This window comes from Cnephaeus nilssonii, assembly GCF_951640355.1.
Source record: "Cnephaeus nilssonii genome assembly, chromosome: 14".
Classification (NCBI taxonomy): Eukaryota; Metazoa; Chordata; class Mammalia; order Chiroptera; family Vespertilionidae; genus Cnephaeus; species Cnephaeus nilssonii.
In genome coordinates, this window is record NC_137085.1 from 66,287,315 (window position 1) to 66,308,819 (window position 21,505).

Genomic DNA, 21,505 nt, shown 5'->3' on the forward strand with positions numbered 1-21,505 from the left:
ATTTTCTTATATGGGTTCTAAATATATTGAGGTTTAAATGTGTATACTGTCTTATATTAATTGGGGAAGGAATTGTTACTGTTTTTGCTAACTAGAAGCAATGAGAAAACACTCTGTTGAAAATTGTTACATGTTCATTTTGACTACAAACGGCATGATTTTTAAAGCACAGCATTATGGGCAAGTGCCATGCTACTTTTTAGAAGAGCCCAAACCCATCCTGATTTCTCCTTTCTCAGAGGAAGTGCCAGCCATTGAATATTTACTTAATTGTTGCTTTTTTAAATGTTGCATCTCTATGAGAAAGGTACAGTAGCGGAAAAAGCATTGTTGCTCTGGGTAAAGAAGAAAACAAATAGATGATAAGTAGCCTATATTCTCAACACATGCTATCATTTTAAATAAAAATCCTTTTACCACAAGGTTTACTTCTAACATATAGCTGAGTGATTTGTTTTTAATAAGGTAATTGTTGACTAAGAAAGTTTTTATTCTCACCACAAATTAATACTTGAGTGTTTATATAGCTCATATGGAAGGTCCCTCAAAGTAAATGTTTCTTGGTCCACTGAAATCAGGCCCTTACTTATTCTTCACTATTTTACATTAAATTCTATATAGAACGGTGTTATTACTTTATGACATGACAAAATCTTTTATGGAATAGGAGCACAAAATAAGTGATCAGGCTTCTATGCAGAATTCCTGAGCCTTTTGCAATTGAGTTGGTTCTCAGCTTTACCCAACACTGGCTTGTGTTTAGGCTTCCTACCATTTGTCCACCTGCTTCCAACGTCCAAAAATTTATTACTATTGTTTCCTTTTCTATTTTCCTCATTGCTGGAGTTTTACCTTTAAAAATTCTTTATTCTATAGTTTTAGCGACATTTAACAGAAGGGAGAGAGTGGGATGGAAATTAAATGTGCATGTTCAATTGGCCATCTTTATCAGAAAATAATTGGTTATAACTTCACTTACCCAGAATTTCTTAGAGTTTTAATCACTTTGGATGTACTTCATTTTGTATGTGTCTGTGTTTATGTGTGTATGTTTTGCCTAAAATGAATTATTTCCTTGTGCTTTCATTAACTGTGCATTTAGCTTCAGCATGCAGGAGTTGCCCATTTCTGCTTTTTAAAAACTTCTTTTTAATTAATTGTTAAAGATTCCAGTTAATTTTCTTTTTAAAATTTTGTGTTCTTTATATGTGAATCTGGTATGAGCTTAATGTGAAAAAATTTAAGCAGTACAAAAAATATATAAAGTAAAAAGTTATCTCCTTTCTCCTCAAACTCGTTCCTGTCATCAGAGGTAATCATTTTTTATAGTTTGATGGTTAGCTTTTTAGGCTTTTTCTATAAATCTGCAAGCATATATTTAAAAAATATATATAATACTATATAGTTCTTCTAAGCTTGAGTTTTTTCATTTAATTATATGTAATGTACATTCTTCCATATGGGGGTGAATATACTTCCTTCTAAAAAGTATATGCCTTAACCTAACCGGTTTGGCTCAGTGGAGAGAGCGTCGGCCTGCGGACTCAAGTGTCCCAGGTTCGATTCCGGTCAAGGGCATGTACCTTGGTTGCAGGCACATCCCCAGTTGATTGATGTTTCTCTTTCATCGATGTTTCTAACTCTCTCTCCCTCTCCCTTCTTCTCTGTAAAAAATCAATAAAATATATATTTTTAAAAAGTATAGCATAGTGGCTTTAAAGCCAGATGAAAAATATGTATAACTTATTTATTCCATAACTTATATGTTTCTTCCAAGAGTTGTAAAAATATAAAACATAACACTTAGGATATTTCTTTATGCTCAGAGGTTCAAGACCCAGGTCAGAAGCTTTGGTTCTTTGGTTATTTTAGGTAAAAGGGAATTTATAGAAACAGAATAACTTCATTTTAGAGCACAGGTTCTGCAAGCAGAATGCCAAATCTGGACTGTGCTACTTTACTGGCTGATTTTGGAATTGCTACTTGACCTTCATGTAGCTTAGTTTCCTCATCTTTACAATTGAGATAACAACAGTAGCTAAATCACTCTTAGGGTTGCTGTGAGAATTAGATGAATGGTGTGTGTGTGTGTGTGTGTGTGTGTGTGTGTGTGTGTTTAAAGCCACATAGCAAGCACTTGCAACAACTATTAGCTGCTGTCGTTGTTAAGTAGTATTTGCTATATCCATATTGATATTTAGGTTGTTTCTCATTTTTCACTACTAAGTGCAATGCTGCAGTAAATAGCCTTGCTACATACATGTTTGTTACCTTGTCTATTTCTAATGGGTAAATAAGATCTACAAATTGCCAGTTTAAAAATAGTCACAGGAATATCAAGTACAGCATCAGGAATATAGTCAATATTACTGTAATAACTGTGTATGTCTTATCAGAATGTTTACTTCTTAATTATATAAGTATCTAATCACTGGGTTGTATATCTGAAACTAATATTATATTGTATGTGAACTAAGTGAAATTTTTAATAGAATGTTACTTATGTTCACAATTTTTATTGCTTTTGCAAATTTATTTCCGAAAAAGTTGTACCATTTTATACAGTCAATAGCAGTATGTTAAAGTGCTTCCTTACCAATGCTAGTTGTTATAAATTTCTTACTTTTTGTCAGTCAAGATAATATACACTTTTCTGACAATTCCCTGTTCTCAAAGACCTGAATCTGTGGTACTTCCATGATCCACAAGGTGGGGCTAATTTTCTGAATATCTACATACACAGGCAAGGTTTGATGAATAGTTAATGTAATATAGTCACATACATTCCCAAGAAGGATTTTTGGGAGTTATTACTTACTACAAATTATTCCTTCATTTTTAAAGTACAGTATCTTCCCAAAGATTGATTAAATTGTAAAATTGACTACCATATGATTCTTAATACAACATATCACAAATATCTAAATATATAACTGCTACAATGTGATAAATATCATAATAGGAGTATACATGAAATGCTATAGGATCACTCAGTTACTACCCTAAACTCTGAATGAACTCATTGCAGTTTATTCCATAACTTACATGTTTCTTTCAAGAGTTGTAAAAATATAAAACATAACACTTAGGATATTTCTTTATGCTCAGAGTTTCAAGACCCAGGTTAGAAGCTTTGGTTCTTTGGTTATTTTAGGTAAAAGGGAATTTATAGAAACAGAATAACTTCATTTTAGAGCACAGGTTCTGCAAGCAGAATGCCAAATCTGGACTGTGCTACTTTACTGGCTGATTTTGGAATTGCTACTTGACCTTCATGTATCTTAGTTTCCTCATCTTTACAATTGAGATAATAACAGTAGCTAAATCACTCTTAGGGTTGCTGTGAGAATTCAATGAATGGTGTGTGTGTGTGTGTGTGTGTGTGTGTGTGTGTGTGACTCAGAATAACTTTCCTGGTGATTTTCCCAAAACATGTTTTGGAAAGTATTTTCCCATTAGCATTTTCCCCAGGATGTACAAAATGATCTAATTTCAGAGTGGTTTATCTTCTGGTATCTGAGATTTCAAATGGCATATATTCATTGCTATTCTAGTTTCTAAATATACATTTAATGAAGAAAAATGGATCATTGCTTATTGTCTAAGTTGGAGATTAAACTACACTTTATGTCTTTCATTAGAATGGTGGTATTATCTCCAGACCAAGTGTATCAGCACCATCTGAAACTTATTAGAAATAAAAACTATTGATCTCCACCCCAGGCCTACTAAATGTGAAACCCTAGAGATAGGGCGTAGCAATTTGCGTTTCAACAAACCCTCCTGATGGTTCTAATGCAGATTGAAGTTTGATAATCACTGCTTTAGGCAGTAACTAAAACGTTATGCCGTGTTTAGTATATGCCAAGGACTCCTCATTATGCTACCAGATATTATTGACATTGCTCTGTTGGAACAGCTTCTACATAGTCCTTTTTTCTTTAAAATTTTGAGAGTTTTAGCAGTCATTTAACTTTTACATATTTAGATAATTATTACATATTTTAAAAGTGGTTCCAGTGTGTAGAAATAGAATTATCAGATCTTGTTTAAAGAAAATTTCCTGATTAAATTTAAAACTTTTGTAGAGAATGTATAACTGGTAAGTTGAGTTAAACCTAAAGGTAAAAGTTACTTTAAAACAATAAATTTATATGTACTCATTTTAACATACCAGTTTAATAGTAGTTGATAAGCTAGTTTATTATATACTGCTATAATGATGTATGAAAAGTTGGTGGGAGAGAGAGAGACCAGGTAAAAGGGTGGAATTTCATAGGGCCTCAAAACCAGTTAAAATTGCCCTAACCGGTTTGGCTCAGTGGATAGAGTGTCGGCCTGTGGACTGAAGGGTCCCAGGTTTGATTCTTGTCAAGGGCATGTACCTTGGTTGCAGGCACATCCCCAGTAGGGGGTGTTCAGGAGGCAGCTAATCGATGTTTCTCTCTCATCAATGTTTCTAACTCTCTATCCCTCCCCCTTCCTCTCTAAAAAATCAATAAAATATATTTTTAAAAAAACTAAATAAAATTGAAGTAGGAGTGGAGGAGGAGGAAGTGTCCTGGCTTGCTAAACTATTGAAAATTTTAGAGGGGGTTCAGGTAACAGCTCAGTATGAATTAATGTGATTTAGCCTCCAAAAGAGCTGAAATCCTAGACTGCATTAACAAAAAGATGAATATGTAGACTATAGGAAGTGATAGTCTTCTTAGAATCCTGTTTCTTAGCATCGTATTTAAAAGCAATAAAGACGAACTGGAACTCACTGAGTAGAATGATAAAGAGAATGAAACCATGCTACATAGGAACATTCAAAGGTACTGGGAGACTTAGCTTGCCTCAGAAGGACCCCAAGTGCTGGCAAGGGAAGAACCTGGGTGTGTAAAAGTCTTTTAGAGCTTATTCTTTTTTTAAAAAAAAATTATGTTTTTATTGATTTCAGAGAGGAAGGGAGAGAGCTAGAAACATCAATGATTAGAGAGAATCATCTATAAGCTGCCTTCTGCACACCCTGTACTGGGGATCAACTGGGGCATGTGCCCTGACTGGGAATTGAACCTTGACCTCCTGGTTCTTGGATCGATGCTCAACCACTGAGCCATACCAGCCGGGCGGGGGTTTATTCTTGCCCCACCTCTCTAATTTTATTTGCTTTCTGCTACCCTTTCACCTCCAAGATCAGTAGGCCTGCCAAGTTGGGGATTTTGAGGCCAGGGGAATCACTAGCATGTGCCTTGTTGGATATTGATCAGGAGAGAAGTTTGGGGTAGCTACCTGTTCCAGAAAATGGCAATCAGACCTTTTATAAGGTCAGAACTACTTCTTAGAACAGCAGTCGCCAACCTTCGGACCTCATAGACCACAGTGGTCCGCGGACCACCGGTTGGGGACCACTATTAGAGTATAACAGTAAAGGTAGCACTCTAAGCCCTGAGTTAAGAGAACATCATTTGATGGAAGAAAAGTAAAGGCTCAGATGAGCGTACTGACAGTGAAGACAAAGGTGGTTGTGGTGGTATTCAGCCCTTTGGCAAGAGGATTACTAGTATATCTCCCTTACTCCACTGGCTGGCTAGCAGAGAGTATCAAAGAACAATAGTGTCTTTTCTGCAATATCCCAACTCTTTTATAATAGTCTATTCTCATTTTTTCTTTCCTCCCTCAAAGCGGGGAAAAAGCCTGTATTTTAGAGTAAATTTTGAGTTATTTGTCTTAGTAGTGTATACATTTCTTTTTAAAGAATTTTTATTGATTTCACAGAGGAAGGGAAATGGGGAGAGAGAGAAGGAAACATTAATGATGAGAGAGAATCATTGATCGGCTGCCTCCTGCATGGCGACCCTCCCTGGGGATTGAGCCCACAACCTGGGCATGTGCCCAACTGAGAATCAAACCATGACCTCCTGGTCCATAGGTTGACGCTCAGCCACTGAGCCACACTGGCTATGCAGTATATACATTTCTTGAAGGAATATATATTACGCATCTCTGTAATTTCTATATTACCTGTTAAAGTGCCTTGCTGAAATGATTCTTTATAAAAAAAACAACCCTGAACTCTTTTTACCCATCTAGTTGCCATATTATTTTATACATAATTTATATTGTATTTTAACTTTTTACTTTTGAATTGTACACCCTTCTAGCGTAGACTGGTAGCTATCTTGTTTATTTTGACATCTGTAGCGCCTGTTACAGTGTCTGGCACTAGTAGGTACTCAGTAAGTTTGAAATATATTATGTGCGACCATGATCACATCAAGTGCTTAGAACTTGAGGATAGCTCTGAAATTCCCTGGGTCCTTTTCCTCTCGTTTGGTCTCCTTGTTCCTGATTTTACTACATTAGACCCTTTGCTTGCCTGCTTTGCACCTCCAGTAGGATATACTGATCAGCTTTCCGTATCTATGTCTTGTCCTCTCCTGTGATTGCAAATCTAAGGACAGATTTGGTAACTCCCCTACCTTAGGACTGCCCACATGAGCCTCAACATTAATCCTCCAACTGAGAAATCATAAAATAGTGAAGTTCGCTAGTGCCCTGAACTCTTTTCCTAACAACAGCGATATGGAAGGAGGTTTTATGAAGCTTGGGAATCTGCTAAGATGTACGGGAGCTCTGTCCTATCTAATCCAGCTGGCAGCTGTATAGCTGGAGACACTGAGCAGATATGTCTTTCAGCTCAATTTGATGGTGACTAGGAGCATGGATTGGAGGGGAGCAGAAGGGAGGAATTCCCTTGACTTGGATGATAAGTGTATGGTGAAGGACTTACAAACGTATTAGGGAATACAGAGGGGTGCAGACTGTGAGTTTAATTATGGCTATACTAGTATTGGGATGTCCTGAAAGGTAGCCAGATGAGTATATCTAGAAAACAATTGGATAAAACAATGTGAAAATTAGGAAAAAGTCACAGTTGAGAGTTCTTAAACTACAAGAATCGGTGGGATATCCTTGGGTGTAATGTAGCATTAGAAGTCAGTTAATAGCAGAACTCAAAATTTAAATGAAGAAAAAAGAGAACACCATGAAAGGACGACAGAGAAGCAATTATCTAAGAGTAAGAAAACCCAGAAAAGCGGCCCCAACAAAAAACATAAGGGAAAAAATTGAAAGAAGACTGGATGGATCAATAGTGTCAAATATTGCAGAATAAGGTAAGAGTTGAAAACTGCCTCTTGGATTTGATAATTAAAGAATAAAATAATGTTACTGAGAACAATTTCTTTGGAATGGCAGGAGGCGATGCCTCATTGTGATGTCTTGAGATCTTATAGCAAGATGAGAAACGGGAAACATGTGTAGGAGATTCTCTTAACTTTAGAAGAGGAAAGATATGATGAGTTAAATTCCTATAAAGCAGGCCTCCTCCTAATCCCTTAATGCCTGACTCATCTCTCAAGAGTGCAACTTCTCAGCCACAGCAAGGAACCAGCACTCAGAAACCTAGGCCATGACAGGTTCAGCAGATACTAACTTTTCTGCTGCTTCTCAGCTGTTTGATGACATTAACTAGTCCATGCACATCACCCTCCTATGAGGGCATTCCAGATCCTGTGTGCTACAAATGCCACTTCTTTCTCTGTTTCCCACTCAGAATACATTGCCGTAAGGTAAGTGACTGGTGACATTTTTATAGGTCTAATCAATCCATCTTTAAAAAAACGTAATCATTTACAAAGTTTGTCATTGGTAACAGATGTTCTCTTTTCCTTCCCCTCACAACTAGTCATGCTCTGAGACCACTGCTGATCTTTTGAACGGAGTAGTAGTTCAGTAAAGTTGTTAATGCGTTCGAAGCCTTAGCCTGAGTGAACCCAGTGTTCCCTGCTGGTCCTGGTGTCCCCTAGCTAGGAATTCATGACCACTGGGTATGTAGACAGTAGCTTTCCCGTTCAGTTTTTTATTACCAGCACTGTTTGGAGGCCTTGACAAGATTTGCTGTGTATCAGAATGAGCCTGGGTAAAATATTTTCTGACCAGAAAGAAAAAAAAGCTGTTTGCTGACCCAGGTCTCTGACTGCCTTCAGCTTTGTGTACTCCTAACTCATTTCCTACCAAGCAAGTCTGTGTACAAGTGGAAATCCTGCCTCCATGTAATTAGCAGCTCTACCCGATTATGTTCCTCTGCTCCCTCACTTCATTGCTACTCTAGCCAGTACTGGGAAAAATGTGTATGCTATAGGAAGTTACATGGAGCACCGGCTAACCTTCTGGGTTTTAGTCTCTGAGTCTATCGGCTCCCCCATTTTCTTTGAATTCTTCCTAAAGTCCTTCTAGATGCTGGCTTCTTATCAGGAACCCCCTTAGCTTTTTATCCCCTCCTTCTTTGCTTGGCATCATCCTAATAAGCTTCCTTAGTCTCTACAGAATGAAGCAAACACAAATTTATTCTGCTTACTCTCCTCGGGGCCCTGGGGAAACAGGGCTGCAGCTGTCTCATTAGTCCAAGAAAATACCAAGTGCCTCCAACTCAGTTTTGGTTACACTGGAAATCCTGTTTGTATAAAGTAATTATAATCCATCTCTGCTAATGATCCTTTTATGTAGCCTGTGTCAGGTTTCATCCAGCTGTCTGGTCCTCAGATTTTTGCCCTTTTAAACATGTCTTTTACATATATTAAGTAAAACATGTCCCAAATTGCTATAAGCAACTTCTTCAACTTGCTGCTTCTCTTTTTAATTAATAATGCCACCATGTCCTGTAGTTACTCAAGGAGAAACCTGGGTGTCATATTTGACTCCTACCTGTTTAACCATCACCAGAATCCTTTGTCTGGCTCTTAAATGTCTCAAACAAATATTTACCACCTTACATCCTAATTCGCCACCACTCTACTCCAGGCAGCCTTCATCTGTCACCCACATTACTGTAACAAGCGCCTAACTAGTCTTATAACCTCCATCTCACTTCTCTTATATTCTCCAGATCAGAAATCTTTTTCAGAAATGCAAACAGGTCATTCTATTCCCCTGCTTAAAATTCTTCAGTAATTTTACCATTGTCCTTAGAAGGAAGTCCAAACTTTTATAATATGTGTCTTACAAGATTTCTCATAACCGACCTCATGTTTGTGCCACTTTTTCACTTACCTTCTCTGCCTTAGCCATATTACTCTTTCAGTGTCGTAGTCACCCTTACCTTCAAATTTCTGTACTTGTAATGCTTTGACTTTGAAATTAATCTTCTGTTTTTTGACCAGGTAACTCTTATTCATTTTTTCTTTATAATGCAGCCTAATTATTACTTCTTTAGAGAAAATTTCCCTGAGCTCCTCAACTTTTTTTAAATAATAAAGTATTTCTACAGATCTTCTAAAAATAAAAGTTTTGTCCTTGTTGTATGCTTCTATAATACCCTTTATTTTTCATACGATAGTACTTAGTACATTTTAATTTTAATTACTTGTTAAATACCTAGACTTTAAGCTCTGTCAGGGAGGTAACCTGCTACCTTGCTTGCCGCTGTGAGCTATTCAAAGGTGGAATGATCTTTCCTTGGCGCTTATGTTTCCATTACCAGGAGTGTTCATGTGTAGGCTGAATAGCTCAAAGTTGGGACTGAAATAGAGAACCATTGGAAAGCCTTTAAGTCCTTTCCAAATAGTCAAACATACAAATACAGCGGTTTTAAAAGATTCTGTAAGTCAATGTATAAGAATTATACCTAATTGAAAGTACTGAATATTCAATGAATAATCACATATGGAGTACCTAAGAGATGTTTCTAACTTAGAATATTGTATCTGGAATTTGTGAAATTAATATTATATTTTGTATCTCTCATAGGTGAAATGAATCAGAAGTACAAGGAGCTAAAAAAAAGGGAGGAAACTATGGATGGTAAGTGGTAGTCTTATAGATATGAAAATATTATAATTTTAGGTAACTGTTCATTTTACCAAATCAGAGATCTCATTTGGGAAGAAATAATGGCTAATAAATGCAGAAGTGTGGACATTCAAAGTATTTGCCTTGAAGAATCATATAAATATCTAGCTTAGTTAGGGGATAGGTAGAGAATTCTAAGAAGGTTTGTATGTGTGTAAGTGTATGTATTAGTGTATCTTAGGGACAGATTTTAAATCTAGTATTTATTTATAGTCTGTACTAGGGGCCCAGTGCACCAATTCATGCACCTTGAGAGGAACTCTAGGCCACGAGGCTGCGGTGGGCATAGGGGCGGGTCTTGGCCCATCCTCCGTGCCCCCACCTGGCCCCTCCCACTGCGGCCCCCAGTCCCCTGCCTGCCGGCAGCCCCGCTCCCACCACCGCTGCTCGCACGCTCTGACAGTGCCAGCCCCGCTTGCACCTGCTGATGGCACGGAGTGATTGGGGCTGGCACCAGCAGTGGGTACGAGCAGTGCTGGCGCTGTCAGCAGGTGGGAGCGGTGGCTGCTGCCTCGATTGCCCCTCAGGAGCAGGAGGAAGTGGAGAAGACCTCAGGGGCGGTTGGTGCCGGCAGCGGATGCGAGCAGCAGCTCTGGCACTGGCTGCAGGTGCGAGTGGGACTGCGCCGGCAGCGGGTGCAAGTGGGGCCAGCGCCAGCAGCAGGTGTGAGCGCCAGGTGGGACCGCAGTGCATGGGAGCAAAGAACTTTCAGTAACAACCAGAGGCTCACCCTGATGACAGCAACCGGTGCCCCGCCTTGGTCTGGTGCCCCTGCTCACCTGCTCTACCATCCCGCCATGGCCAGTGCCAGCCATGTTCCACGTGTGCCCCTGGTGGTCAGCGCACATCATAGCGACCAGTTGTTCAGTTGTTCTGCTGTTTGGTCTATTTGCATATTAGGGTTTTATATATATAGATAGAGAGACTATAGACCACTTACTGATTGACTATTGAATATTCTCTTATATGCTTCACTATGTTCACCTTTAATATCTTTCACCTTTATTTTAGCTTTTATAATATTTATTTATTTATTGTTACTTAGTTCTATCACATTTAGTAGCCTTTAGTTGTAGCTTCTCTTCACTTAAAAAAATCTTAACTTTGTAGATTGATCTTCACTTAATCTTATATTGTACATTAAGAAAGTTTCAAAATTGATATAAATGATCTATTCCTGGTTTTCTTCTTAAAGTGTCATTTTGCTAGACCTATAAAATCCGAATTTTTATAGGCCTGATGTCAATAGTTACCTTTATAGAAGCATGCTATAAAGCAGTAATTGCCAACTCTGATTTAACAATATCCCAATATTTCTTTAAAATATTAGCAAGTATCAAAATTAATTCATTGTGTTTTTTTATTGTTTAAAATATTACATGTGTCTCCTTTTTTCTTGATTGACCCCCCTGCCACTCCCACCCCCAGGACAAACCCCCACTGCCCCAGTGTCCATGTCCATTAGTTATGCTAATATGCTTGCATACAAGTCCTTTGGTTGATGTCTTACCCCCCACTGCCTTCTCTCTGAGGTTGGATGGTCTGTTCAGTATTTCTTTGTCTCTGGATCTATTTTTGTTCATCAGTATATGTTGTTCATTATATCCCACATATGAGAAAAATAATGTGGTATTTATCTTTCTCCAACTGGCTTATTTCACTTAGCATAATGCTCTCCAGTTCCATCTGTGCTGTTGCAAATGGTAAAAGTTCCTTCTTTTTTATAGCAGCGTAGTAGTATGCCATTGTGTAGATGTACCACAGTTTTTTAATCCACTCATCTGCTGATGGACACTTAGGCTGTTTCCAAATCTTAGCTATTGTAAATTGTGCTGCTATGAACATAGGGGTGCATATATCCTTTCTGATTGATGTTTCTGGTTTCTTGGGATATATTCCCAGAAGTGGGATCACTGGGTCAAATGGGAGTTCCATTTTTAGTTTTTTTAGGGAACTCCATACTGTTTTCCACAGTGGCTATACCAGTCTGCATTCCCACCAGCAGAGCACGAGGGTTCGTTTTCCTCCACATCCTCGCCAGCACTTGTTGTTTGTTGAATTGTTGATGATAGCCATTCTGACAGGTGTGAGATGGTACCTCATTGTCGTTTTGATTTGCATTTCTCAGAGGATTAGTGACTTTGAGCATGTCTTCATATGTCTCTCGCCTTTCTGTATGCCCTCTTTTGAAAAGTGTCTATTTAGGTCCTTTGCCCATTTTTTGATTGCATTGTTTACCTTCCTTTTGTTAAGTTGTATGAGTTTCCTGTAAATTTTGGAGATTAAACCCTTATCTGAGATAGCATTGGCAAAAATATTCTCTCATGCATTGGGCTTTCTTGTTGTTTTGTTAATGGTTAATTTATTGTTTTATGTTAGCAGTAAAATTGTTTTTAACTGTAAGTTTTTATTTTTAGAAGATCTGTAGAAATACTTTAAGAAAGTAAATAAGAGCAAATTGTGTACTGGTTCTATTAGACAAGAAGAAAGATGAGTTCTTAGAATATTTATAATCTGAACAAATTATTAAACTTATTTACTTGAGATTAATTCAGCATTTTAAGTAATATAATATAATACTGACTTTCAGATAATATAGTAATCAGTAATATTTTCAGAAGGAAAGTTAGTAGCTAATTATAGATGTTAATAATTGTAGATGTATCAAGGAGATCCTATGTAAACACAGGTTTTTTTTCTGATTTTTAAAAATCAACTGTTACTTCTGGGCCTATATAAATTTTTAGTTTACTTGTATCTTATAAGTTTATAACAATTAAGCTTTAAAAGTTTGAATGTAGAGATGTTCTTATTGAGTAATTACCCTTGGGTTAATAAAATATTAAACATAGATAGTTTAAAATTTGCTTTGAATTTCTACTCTTAAGACCCACAAATCAGAGTTTATATAGTGTGAACTATAGCAAGAGTAGCCTCTCATCATATTTCTCAATTGGCAGCTTTTATTGAGGCTTTTGAGGGAAATAAGAATCAGGAACTGGAACGGAAGGCACAGATAGAAGCCGACATTGTTGCACTTTTGGAGCACAGTAGTCGGGTAAGTACCATGTACCTGTCCTGATGTCCTCATTATTTTTACTGCGATTACCTCTTTCAATCCAACTCAAAAAATGCATGGTTCATTACTACATTTGTTCATTTAAACTGTTTCTTTAAAATTATCTTGCTTGTTATTTTATTTCCTTAAGCTATTAATTTTTGTCTTTCTAGCAAAATTCAGCTAATTAGTTGGATTATGGGGAAAAGGATGACATGTATATCAGTATTATCTATCTCTATATATATGATGTCAATATTCAGCAGTAAGTGAGGGACTAATTCAGAGTAATTATTAAAATTTTCTTCTATTGTTAATTTATCTGAACTTTTAGAAGTAGCATTTGCACAGATAAACTTCTAAATCCAGATATATGAAAATGTTAATATATGTTTTTTAAATATATTTTTACCCTGTTATATATATTATAAACAGAAAGGTACGAGGTATCTAATGAGTATCTTGTTTTACTAAAACATGTTTATTAAGCAGCCACTGGTGTTTGGTACCAAGAGAGGAGAAATACGTGTTTCTTTTCAATATTCTTAGTGTTTTAAGACTCGAATCAGTTCCTAAAATAGTGTTGAGTTTTTTGTGCAATGAAATAAAGCAAATCTTTTTTAAAATTCTGAATTTTAATTTAGCCTGTCCTTATTGAGAAAACCTGGTTTGCATCTCACTCTGTTCTTCTATGAAACATATGTAATAAATGATGTATTTCAAAAAAGAATATCCATTCAAAACATCCAATCCTTCAGCAGTGTTTTCTACGAGTTTTATTGAAGTGTTAAATGTGTGGATTTTTAAAATCATTTTTATTTCTCTTCAAATACAGAATATAAATCGTATGAAACAGATATCCTCTATCACCAATCAAGAGCTGAAGATAATGCAGGATGATCTCAATTTTAAATCTACTGAAATGCAGAAATCACAAAGTACAGCTAGGAATTTGACTTCAGGTAAGAAAACAACCTAGATTTGAAAAACCTTTTTTTTTGGTAATAAATTACAAAAAATGTAATGTTATTCTCTCTGATTTTTTTTAAAAGACCGAGGACATAATTTATGAATGCTTATTGCTTCAAATCATTTATAGTCTCAGAATTTTGTGTGACTTTTCACAACAACTTAATAGTATTTCATTGAATAGTCTCATTCATTTAACATTTATTAAAATCTCTCTCTATGTCTGTGTTATAACTTGGTTATTCCCAGACTCTTTAAAAAATCCACTCTGTTTCCCCAAGGAACTTCCAACCTGGTGGAATTGAAAGTAAACAATCTATAATGATAAAAGTGTAATATGCTAATTAGACCAGATGTCCTTCCGGACTGACTACCTTTCGAATGAAGCCAGGGCTGCGAGGAAGCCTGGGTCCCGGGTGCCAGAGGGAAGCCAGTGCCGGCAGCCAGGGGAAGGAAGGCCTACTCTTTTTTTGTTGTTGTTTTTGTTTTTTACAGAGAGGAAGGGAGAGGGATAGAGAATTAGAATCATCATTGAGAGAGAAACATTGATCAGGTGCCTTCTGCACACCCTCCACTGGGGATGTGCGCACAACCAAGGTACATGCCCTTGACCAGAATCGAACCTGGGACCCTTCAGTACGCAGGCCGATGCTCTATCCACTGAGCCAAACTGGTTAGGGCAGGAAGGCCTACTCTTGCACAAATTTTGTGCATCGGGCCTCTAGTCCTATATAATAAAAGCCTAATATGCAAATTGTCCCCTCAACCGGGAGTTCAACCAGGGGGTGGGGCCAGCAGCGGCAGGCGGCTGGGGAAGGGAGGTCCCCCCCGGCCGGCAGTGCCAGTGGCAGTGACAGCGGTGGCAGGTGGAAGGTGGACAGGGGAAGGGAGGCGCCCTGGCCAGCAGTCGGCAGCCGCTAGGGACCCTACCTGTGTACAAATTCCGTGCACTGGGCCTCTAGTTAAAATATAATGAAATAGTGCTATAATAGAAGCATAGGAGCAATGGAAGTACATACATAGGACTCATGTTCACCCCAGTCTTGGGTAGTTAGGAGAAGTATCCTAGAGGAAGTAATGTTTAAATTATAATTAGTTTTAGCGATGATGATTAATCCGAGAATAGAACAGCACTGTCCAACAGAAATGTAATGCCAGCCACATATATAATTTTAAGTTTCCTAGAAGCCGTGTTAAAAAAGTAAAAAGAGACAGATGAATTTGAATAATATATTTCATTTAACCCAGTGTGTCCAAAATAAGATCATTTTAACATGTAACCTATATATATACAGAGCCAGGGTCCGTAACATCCACAACTATCGAAGGCTTGACCTAACGTCCAGGCTGCATGCGCAGCAGTTCTGGTGGGTGGGGGCTTGTGGCAGCGGGGCCAGGGGAGGCGGGGCCGGCACTCACACTCACTCACAACCACACACACAGACACACACAGCACCCACCAGCTCACAGCCTTTTCTACCTTTCTTTCCTTCCCTCCCAGCTCGCTCTCAGAGCCTCTCTCAGAATGAGGCCCCAAGGCAGGCAGAGGGTGGAGCTGCCCCCACTGGCCCCGCCCCCTCTGAGCTGGGAAAGAGGAAGAGGGAGAGAGGGAGGCAGGGAGGCCTGGAGGACTGCTGAGAAAAACAGAGAGACAGAGATTGGGAGAGACTGGGATGGAGAGATGGAAACAATGCATGCTCTTAACAAAATTCAAGAGGTATTCATATTGCATGAAATGAAATGTTCACATTTCAAACTTCCAGACTATCCTTTATTAACTGATACAAATACATGTAATGAATCGTACGAGCGACAACAGGCAGAGGTTTTAATAAATTCTCTGAATGATGAACAGTTGGCAGCCTTTCATACTATAACTTCAGCCATCGAAGATCAAACTGTACACCCCAAATGCTTTTTCTTGGATGGTCCAGGTGGTAGTGGAAAAACATATCTTTATAAAGTTTTAATACATTATATTAGAGGTCGTGGTGGTACTGTTTTACCCACAGCGTCTACAGGAAATGCTGAAAATTTACTTCTCGGTGGAAGAACCTTTCATTCCCAATATAAATTACCAATTCCATTAAATGAAACTTCAATTTCTAGACTTGATATAAAGAGCGAAGTTGCTAAAAACCATTAAAAAGGCCCAACTTCTTACTATTGATGAATGCTCCATGGCACCCAGACATGCTATAAATGCTATAGATGGATTACTAAGAGAAATTATGAATTTGAATGTTGCATTTGGTGGGAAAGTTCTCCTTCTTGAAGGATATTTTCTACAATGTCTCAGTATTGTGCTGCATGCTATGCAATCGGCCATAGTACAAACAGGTTTAAAGTACTGTAGTGTGTGGGGATGTTTAAGAAAGTTGTCTCTTAAAACAAATATGAGATCAGAGGATTCTGATTATAGTGAGTGTTTAGTAAAAGTTGGAGATGAGAAACTGGATAGCAGTTTTCATTTAGGAATGGATATTATTGAACTCCCCTGTGAAATGATTTGTAACGGACCTATTATTGAAGCTACCTTTGGAAATACTGTATCTATAGATAACATTAAAATATATATCTAAATATGCGATTCTTTGTCCAAAAAAATGAGCATGTTCAAAAATTAAATGAAGAAATTTTGGATATACTCGATGGAGATTTTCACACATATTTGAGTGATGATTCCATTGACTCAACAGATGATGCTGAAAAGGAAATTTTTCCCAACGAATTTCCTAATAGTATTACTCCTTCGGGAATGCTGTGTCATAAATTAAAATTGAAAGTGGATGCAATCATCATGCTACTGAGAAATCTTAATAGTAAATGGGGTTTTTGTAATGGTACTAGATTTCTTATCAAAAGATTGTGACCTAACATTATTGAAGCTGAAGTATTAACAGGATCTTCAGAAGGAGAGGTTGTTCTGATTCCAAAAGTTGATTTGTCCCCATCTGACACTAGCCTCCATTTAAATTAATTCAAAGACAGTTTCCCGTGATGCCAGCATTTGTGATGACTATTAATAAATCACGAGGACAAACTTTAGACAGAATAGGAATATTCCTACCTGAACCCTTTTTCGGACATGGTCAGTTATATGTTGCTTTCTCTTGAGTTCGAAGAGCATGTGACGTTACAGTTAAAGTTGTAAATACTTCATCACAAGGGAAATTAGTCAAGCACTCTGAAAGTGTTTTCACTCTTAATGTGGTATACAGGGAAATAGTAGAATAAGTTTAATCAATTTATCAGTCATTGTTTTTATCAGGGTTGTTTTTACATCATGTTTTTGTTGTTTTTATATCATGCTTTTATTGTTGTTATATCATGTTGTGATTGTTTATTAACTAGAAGCCCGGTGCACGAAATTCGTGCACGGCGGGGGGTTGTCCCTCAGCCCAGCCTGTACCCTCTCCAATCTGGGACATCCCTCTCACAATCCAGGACTGCTGGCTCCCAACTGCTTGCCTGCCTGCCTTCCTGATTGCCCCTAACCGCTTCTGCCTGCCAGCCTGATCACCCCTAACCACTCCGCTGCCAGCCTGGTTGATGCTTAACTGCTCCCCGGCCAGTCTGTTTGCCCCCAACTTCCCTCCTCTGCCAGCCTGGTCACCTCTAACTGCCCTCTCCTGCAGGGTTGATCACCTCCAACTGCCCTCCCTTGCAAGCCTGGTCCCTCTCAACTGCCCTCCCTTACAGGCCTGGTCCCTCTCAACTGCCCTCCCTTGCAGGCCGGGTGCCTCCCAACTGCCCTCTCCTGCTGGCCATCTTGTAGTGGCCATCTTGTGTCCACATGGGGGCAGGATCTTTGACCACATGGGGGCAGCTATATTGTGTGTTGCAGTGATGATCAATCTGTATATTACTCTTTTATTAGATAGGATAGAGGCCTGGTGCACGGCTGGGGGCCAGCTGGTTTGCCCTGAAGGGTGTCCCGGATCAGGGTGGGGTTCCCTTGGGGCGTGGGGTGGCCTGAGCGAGGGGCCTATGGTGGTTTGCAGGCCGGCCACACCCCCTGGCAACCCAAGTGGAGGCCCTGGTATCTGGAATTTATTTTCCTTCTACAATTGAAACTTTGTAGCCTGGAGCGGAGCCAAGCCTGCTGCTCCCTCCAGGGCAGCAGCCATTTCTGTGGCAGTTAATTCACCTTCTACAATTGAAACTTTGTAGCCTTAAGCGGGTGAGCCCAGCCAGGGTGTGCGGAAAGCTTTGCTTCCCCTGTTGCCGCCGGCAACCCTGGCCTGCTCTCTCAAGCTCCATTCTGCTGCCATTTGTTTGAATTTGTTTACCTTCTATAATTGAAACTTTGTAGCTTGAGTGGAGGCTTAGGCCTGCAACGGCTATGGAAAGCTTGGCTTCCTCTGTTACCTAGGAAACCTTGCTCTCTGTGGCTGTAGCCATCTTGGATGGGGTTAATTTGCATACTCGCCCTGATTGGCTGGTGGGCGTGGCTTGTGTAGCAGAGTGATGGTTAATTTGCATATTACCATTTTATTAGAGAGGATAAATTTATATATTATTTTCATATACATTTTACTACTTTTCTTTCTTTTTTTTTTTTATTTTTTTTTCAATTTTTTTATTAAGGTATTATATGTGTACATATCTTACCATTGCCCTCCCCACACCCCACTTCCATATATGCCCCCACCCCCCAGAGTTTTGCATCCATTGGTTATGCTTATATGCATGCATACAAGTCCTTCGGTTGATCTCTTATCTCCCCCACCTCTCCCTAACCTTCCCCTTGTAATTTGACAGTCTGTTTGATGCTTTACTGTCTCTGTATCTATCTTTTTGTTCAAGTTTATAATGTTCTTTATTATCCATAAATGAGTGAGATCATGTGGTATTTTTCTTTCATTGACTGACTTATTTCACTTAACATAATGTTCTCCAATTCCTCCCAGGTTGCTGCAAATGATGAGAATTCCTTCTTTTTTATGGCAGCATAGTATTCCATTGTGTAGATGTACCACAGTTTTCTGATCCAGTCTGCTGACACTTCTATTGTAGAGAAAGGGCAGATAGCAATATTAAAATATTTCCTCTAATTAATTCCCTTTTAATGTGCACAAATTTTGTGCACTGGGCCACTAGTCAGTATATAAAAGTGACCTATTAGATTTTATAGTCACAGCCCATCTAACTTTGTATTAGACACATTCAAATGCTCAAAAGCCATATATGGCTACTGGCTGTCGTTTGGATAGTGCAGGCAGAGGTTAGAAACAAATACGCAAAATTGAGCTTAAAGAGCCTGGGATAAAGTCATATAAAAATTTGCTTGAATCTTTGGGTTTTGAACGAGTGGATCTAACTACGGGTGTTCTTTGTGTGGTAACTTTGAATTAGCTATGTTTTCATCTACTTGGAATTCCTCTGTTAGTAAAATCATGGGGAATGAAACTTAATTAATACTTGCTAACTTAAAAATGTTGAAAGATTCTTGAAATATAATAATGGATCCATAATATTCATTTATCTGAAACCCCAAAATCTAAAATGCTCTTGGCAGCAAAACCTAATCTGACCTGAACTAACATGAAGCCATTTATGGTCTTTAATTCTCCTACCTAGTGTGCCTGTCCATACTTTTTGTTACAACAGTGTTCATGTACTTGATGTCAACTTGCTGTCTCAGATCTTGCTGTGGGAGTTATATAAGAATCAGTATATGTGCTATAGTACTTTTCTAAAATCAGAAGGATTCTGCATTCTAAAACACAAACTCCCTAGGAGTTTTATTTCAGGAACTAGAGGCCCAGTGGGATCGGGCCTAAACGGGCAGTCGGACATCCCTCTCACAATCCAGGACTGCTGGCTCCCAACTGCTCACCTGCCTGCCTGCCTGATTGCCCCTAACCACTTCTGCCTGCCAGCCTGAACACCCCTAACCACTCCCCTGCCAGCCTGATCGACGCCTAACTGCTCCCCTGCTGGCCCGATTGCCCCTAACTGCCCTCCCCTGCTGGCCCGGTCACCCCTAACTGCCCTCCCTTGCCAGCCTGGTCCCTCCCAACTGCCCTCCCCTGCTGGCCTGATCACCCACAACTGCCCTCCCCTGCAGGCCTGGTCCCCCACAACTGCCCTCCTCTGCTGGCCCGCTCACCCCCAACTGCCCGCCCTTGCAGGCCTGGTACCTCCCATCTGCCCTCCCCTGCTGGCCTGATCGCCCACAACTGCCCTCCCCTGCCATCTTTTGGCGACCATCTTGTGTCCACATGGCGGTGGCCATCTTGTGTGTTGGAGTAATGTTCAATTTGCATATTACCTCTTTATTATATAGGATTATGCTCCTAAAAATACACATTGAATGCTATTAATATATAATTGAATTTAGATTGATGATATAAGAGGACAATTGTTATTCTACATATTTAAGTACTTTTTATCTGCCCAGATTTGTTTAGAGTTTGTCACAGTTTTATTTGTGTATTTGAATTGTACCCAAAACACTAGAGGAGGAAATTCTAACTTTGATTATTACCTACTATTGGTTTGATGACAAGTGTTTTATAACTGTGAGAAAAACACATAAAATTTACCATCTTAATCACTTTTAAGTGTACAGTATAGAAGTGTTAACTGTATGCGCATTGTCTTTAGAACTTTTTCATCTTGCAGACCTGAAACTTACACCTCTTTACATTGGTTAATAAAATTATATAGGTATACAACTCTAGACGACATCACCTGTATTATACAGGTTTACAACTCTAGATGACATCACCTGTATATTGTATTGTGTGATTACCAACCTAAGTCAAATCTCCTATCACCATGTTCCCCCTTTAACCTCTTCTACTTTCCCCTACACCCCTTTCTCTTTGGAAAGCACCACACTGTTGTCTGTGTCCAGGAGTCTTTTTTTTTTTTTCTTTGCTTAATCCCTTTACCTTTCACACCCAGCCCCCAACTTCCTCCCCTCTGACAGCTGGCACCTGTTCTGTGTATCCATGAGTCTGTCTCCACTTTGTTCATTTATTTTGTTCATTAACCCTTTGCACTCGCTTGCTTTTTTCTCAAGCTGCTACCGATGCTAACCGTGTCGAATCACACTCGACATCCGAGTGCAAAAGGTTAAATTCCACACATAAGCAAAATCTTAAGGTACTTGTCTTTCTCTGACTGGCTTATTTCACTTAGCCTAATCTTCAGGTCCATCCATGCTGTTCAAAAAGGTAAGATTTTCTTCTTTTTTTATAGCTGAGTAGTATTCCATTGTGTAAATGTACCACAGCTTTTTTTTAAAAAAATATATATTTTATTGATCTTTTATAGAGAGGAAAGGGGAGGGATAGAGAGCTAGAAACATCAGATGAGAGAGAAACATCAAGCAGCTGCCTCCTGCACACCCACCACCAGGGATGTGCCCACAACCAAGGTACATGCCCTTGACTGGAATTGAACCTGGGACCCTTCAGTCCGCAGGCTGATGCTCTATCCAGTGAGCCAAACCAGTCAGGGCTGTACCACAGCTTTTTTATCCACTCATCTGTTGATGGGACTTGGGCTGCTTCCAAATCTTGGGTATTTTAAATGGCACTGCAATGAACATAGGGGTGCATATATTCTTTC

The 21,505-nt window shown here is 39.0% G+C and overlaps 1 protein-coding gene across 3 annotated transcripts in view; it reads left to right on the forward strand.

The window, feature by feature from the left end:
• IFT74 (intraflagellar transport 74) overlaps positions 1–21,505 on the forward strand; it is a 110,156-nt gene that overhangs the window by 61,658 nt on the left and 26,993 nt on the right. For all 3 annotated transcript variants that reach the window (XM_079790692.1, XM_079790691.1, XM_079790690.1), the window contains 3 exons: positions 9,793–9,846; positions 12,855–12,952; positions 13,788–13,914. In XM_079790692.1, coding sequence (XP_079646818.1) covers positions 9,793–9,846; positions 12,855–12,952; positions 13,788–13,914 — 279 coding nt within the window. The remainder of the gene's footprint in view (positions 1–9,792; positions 9,847–12,854; positions 12,953–13,787; positions 13,915–21,505) is intronic.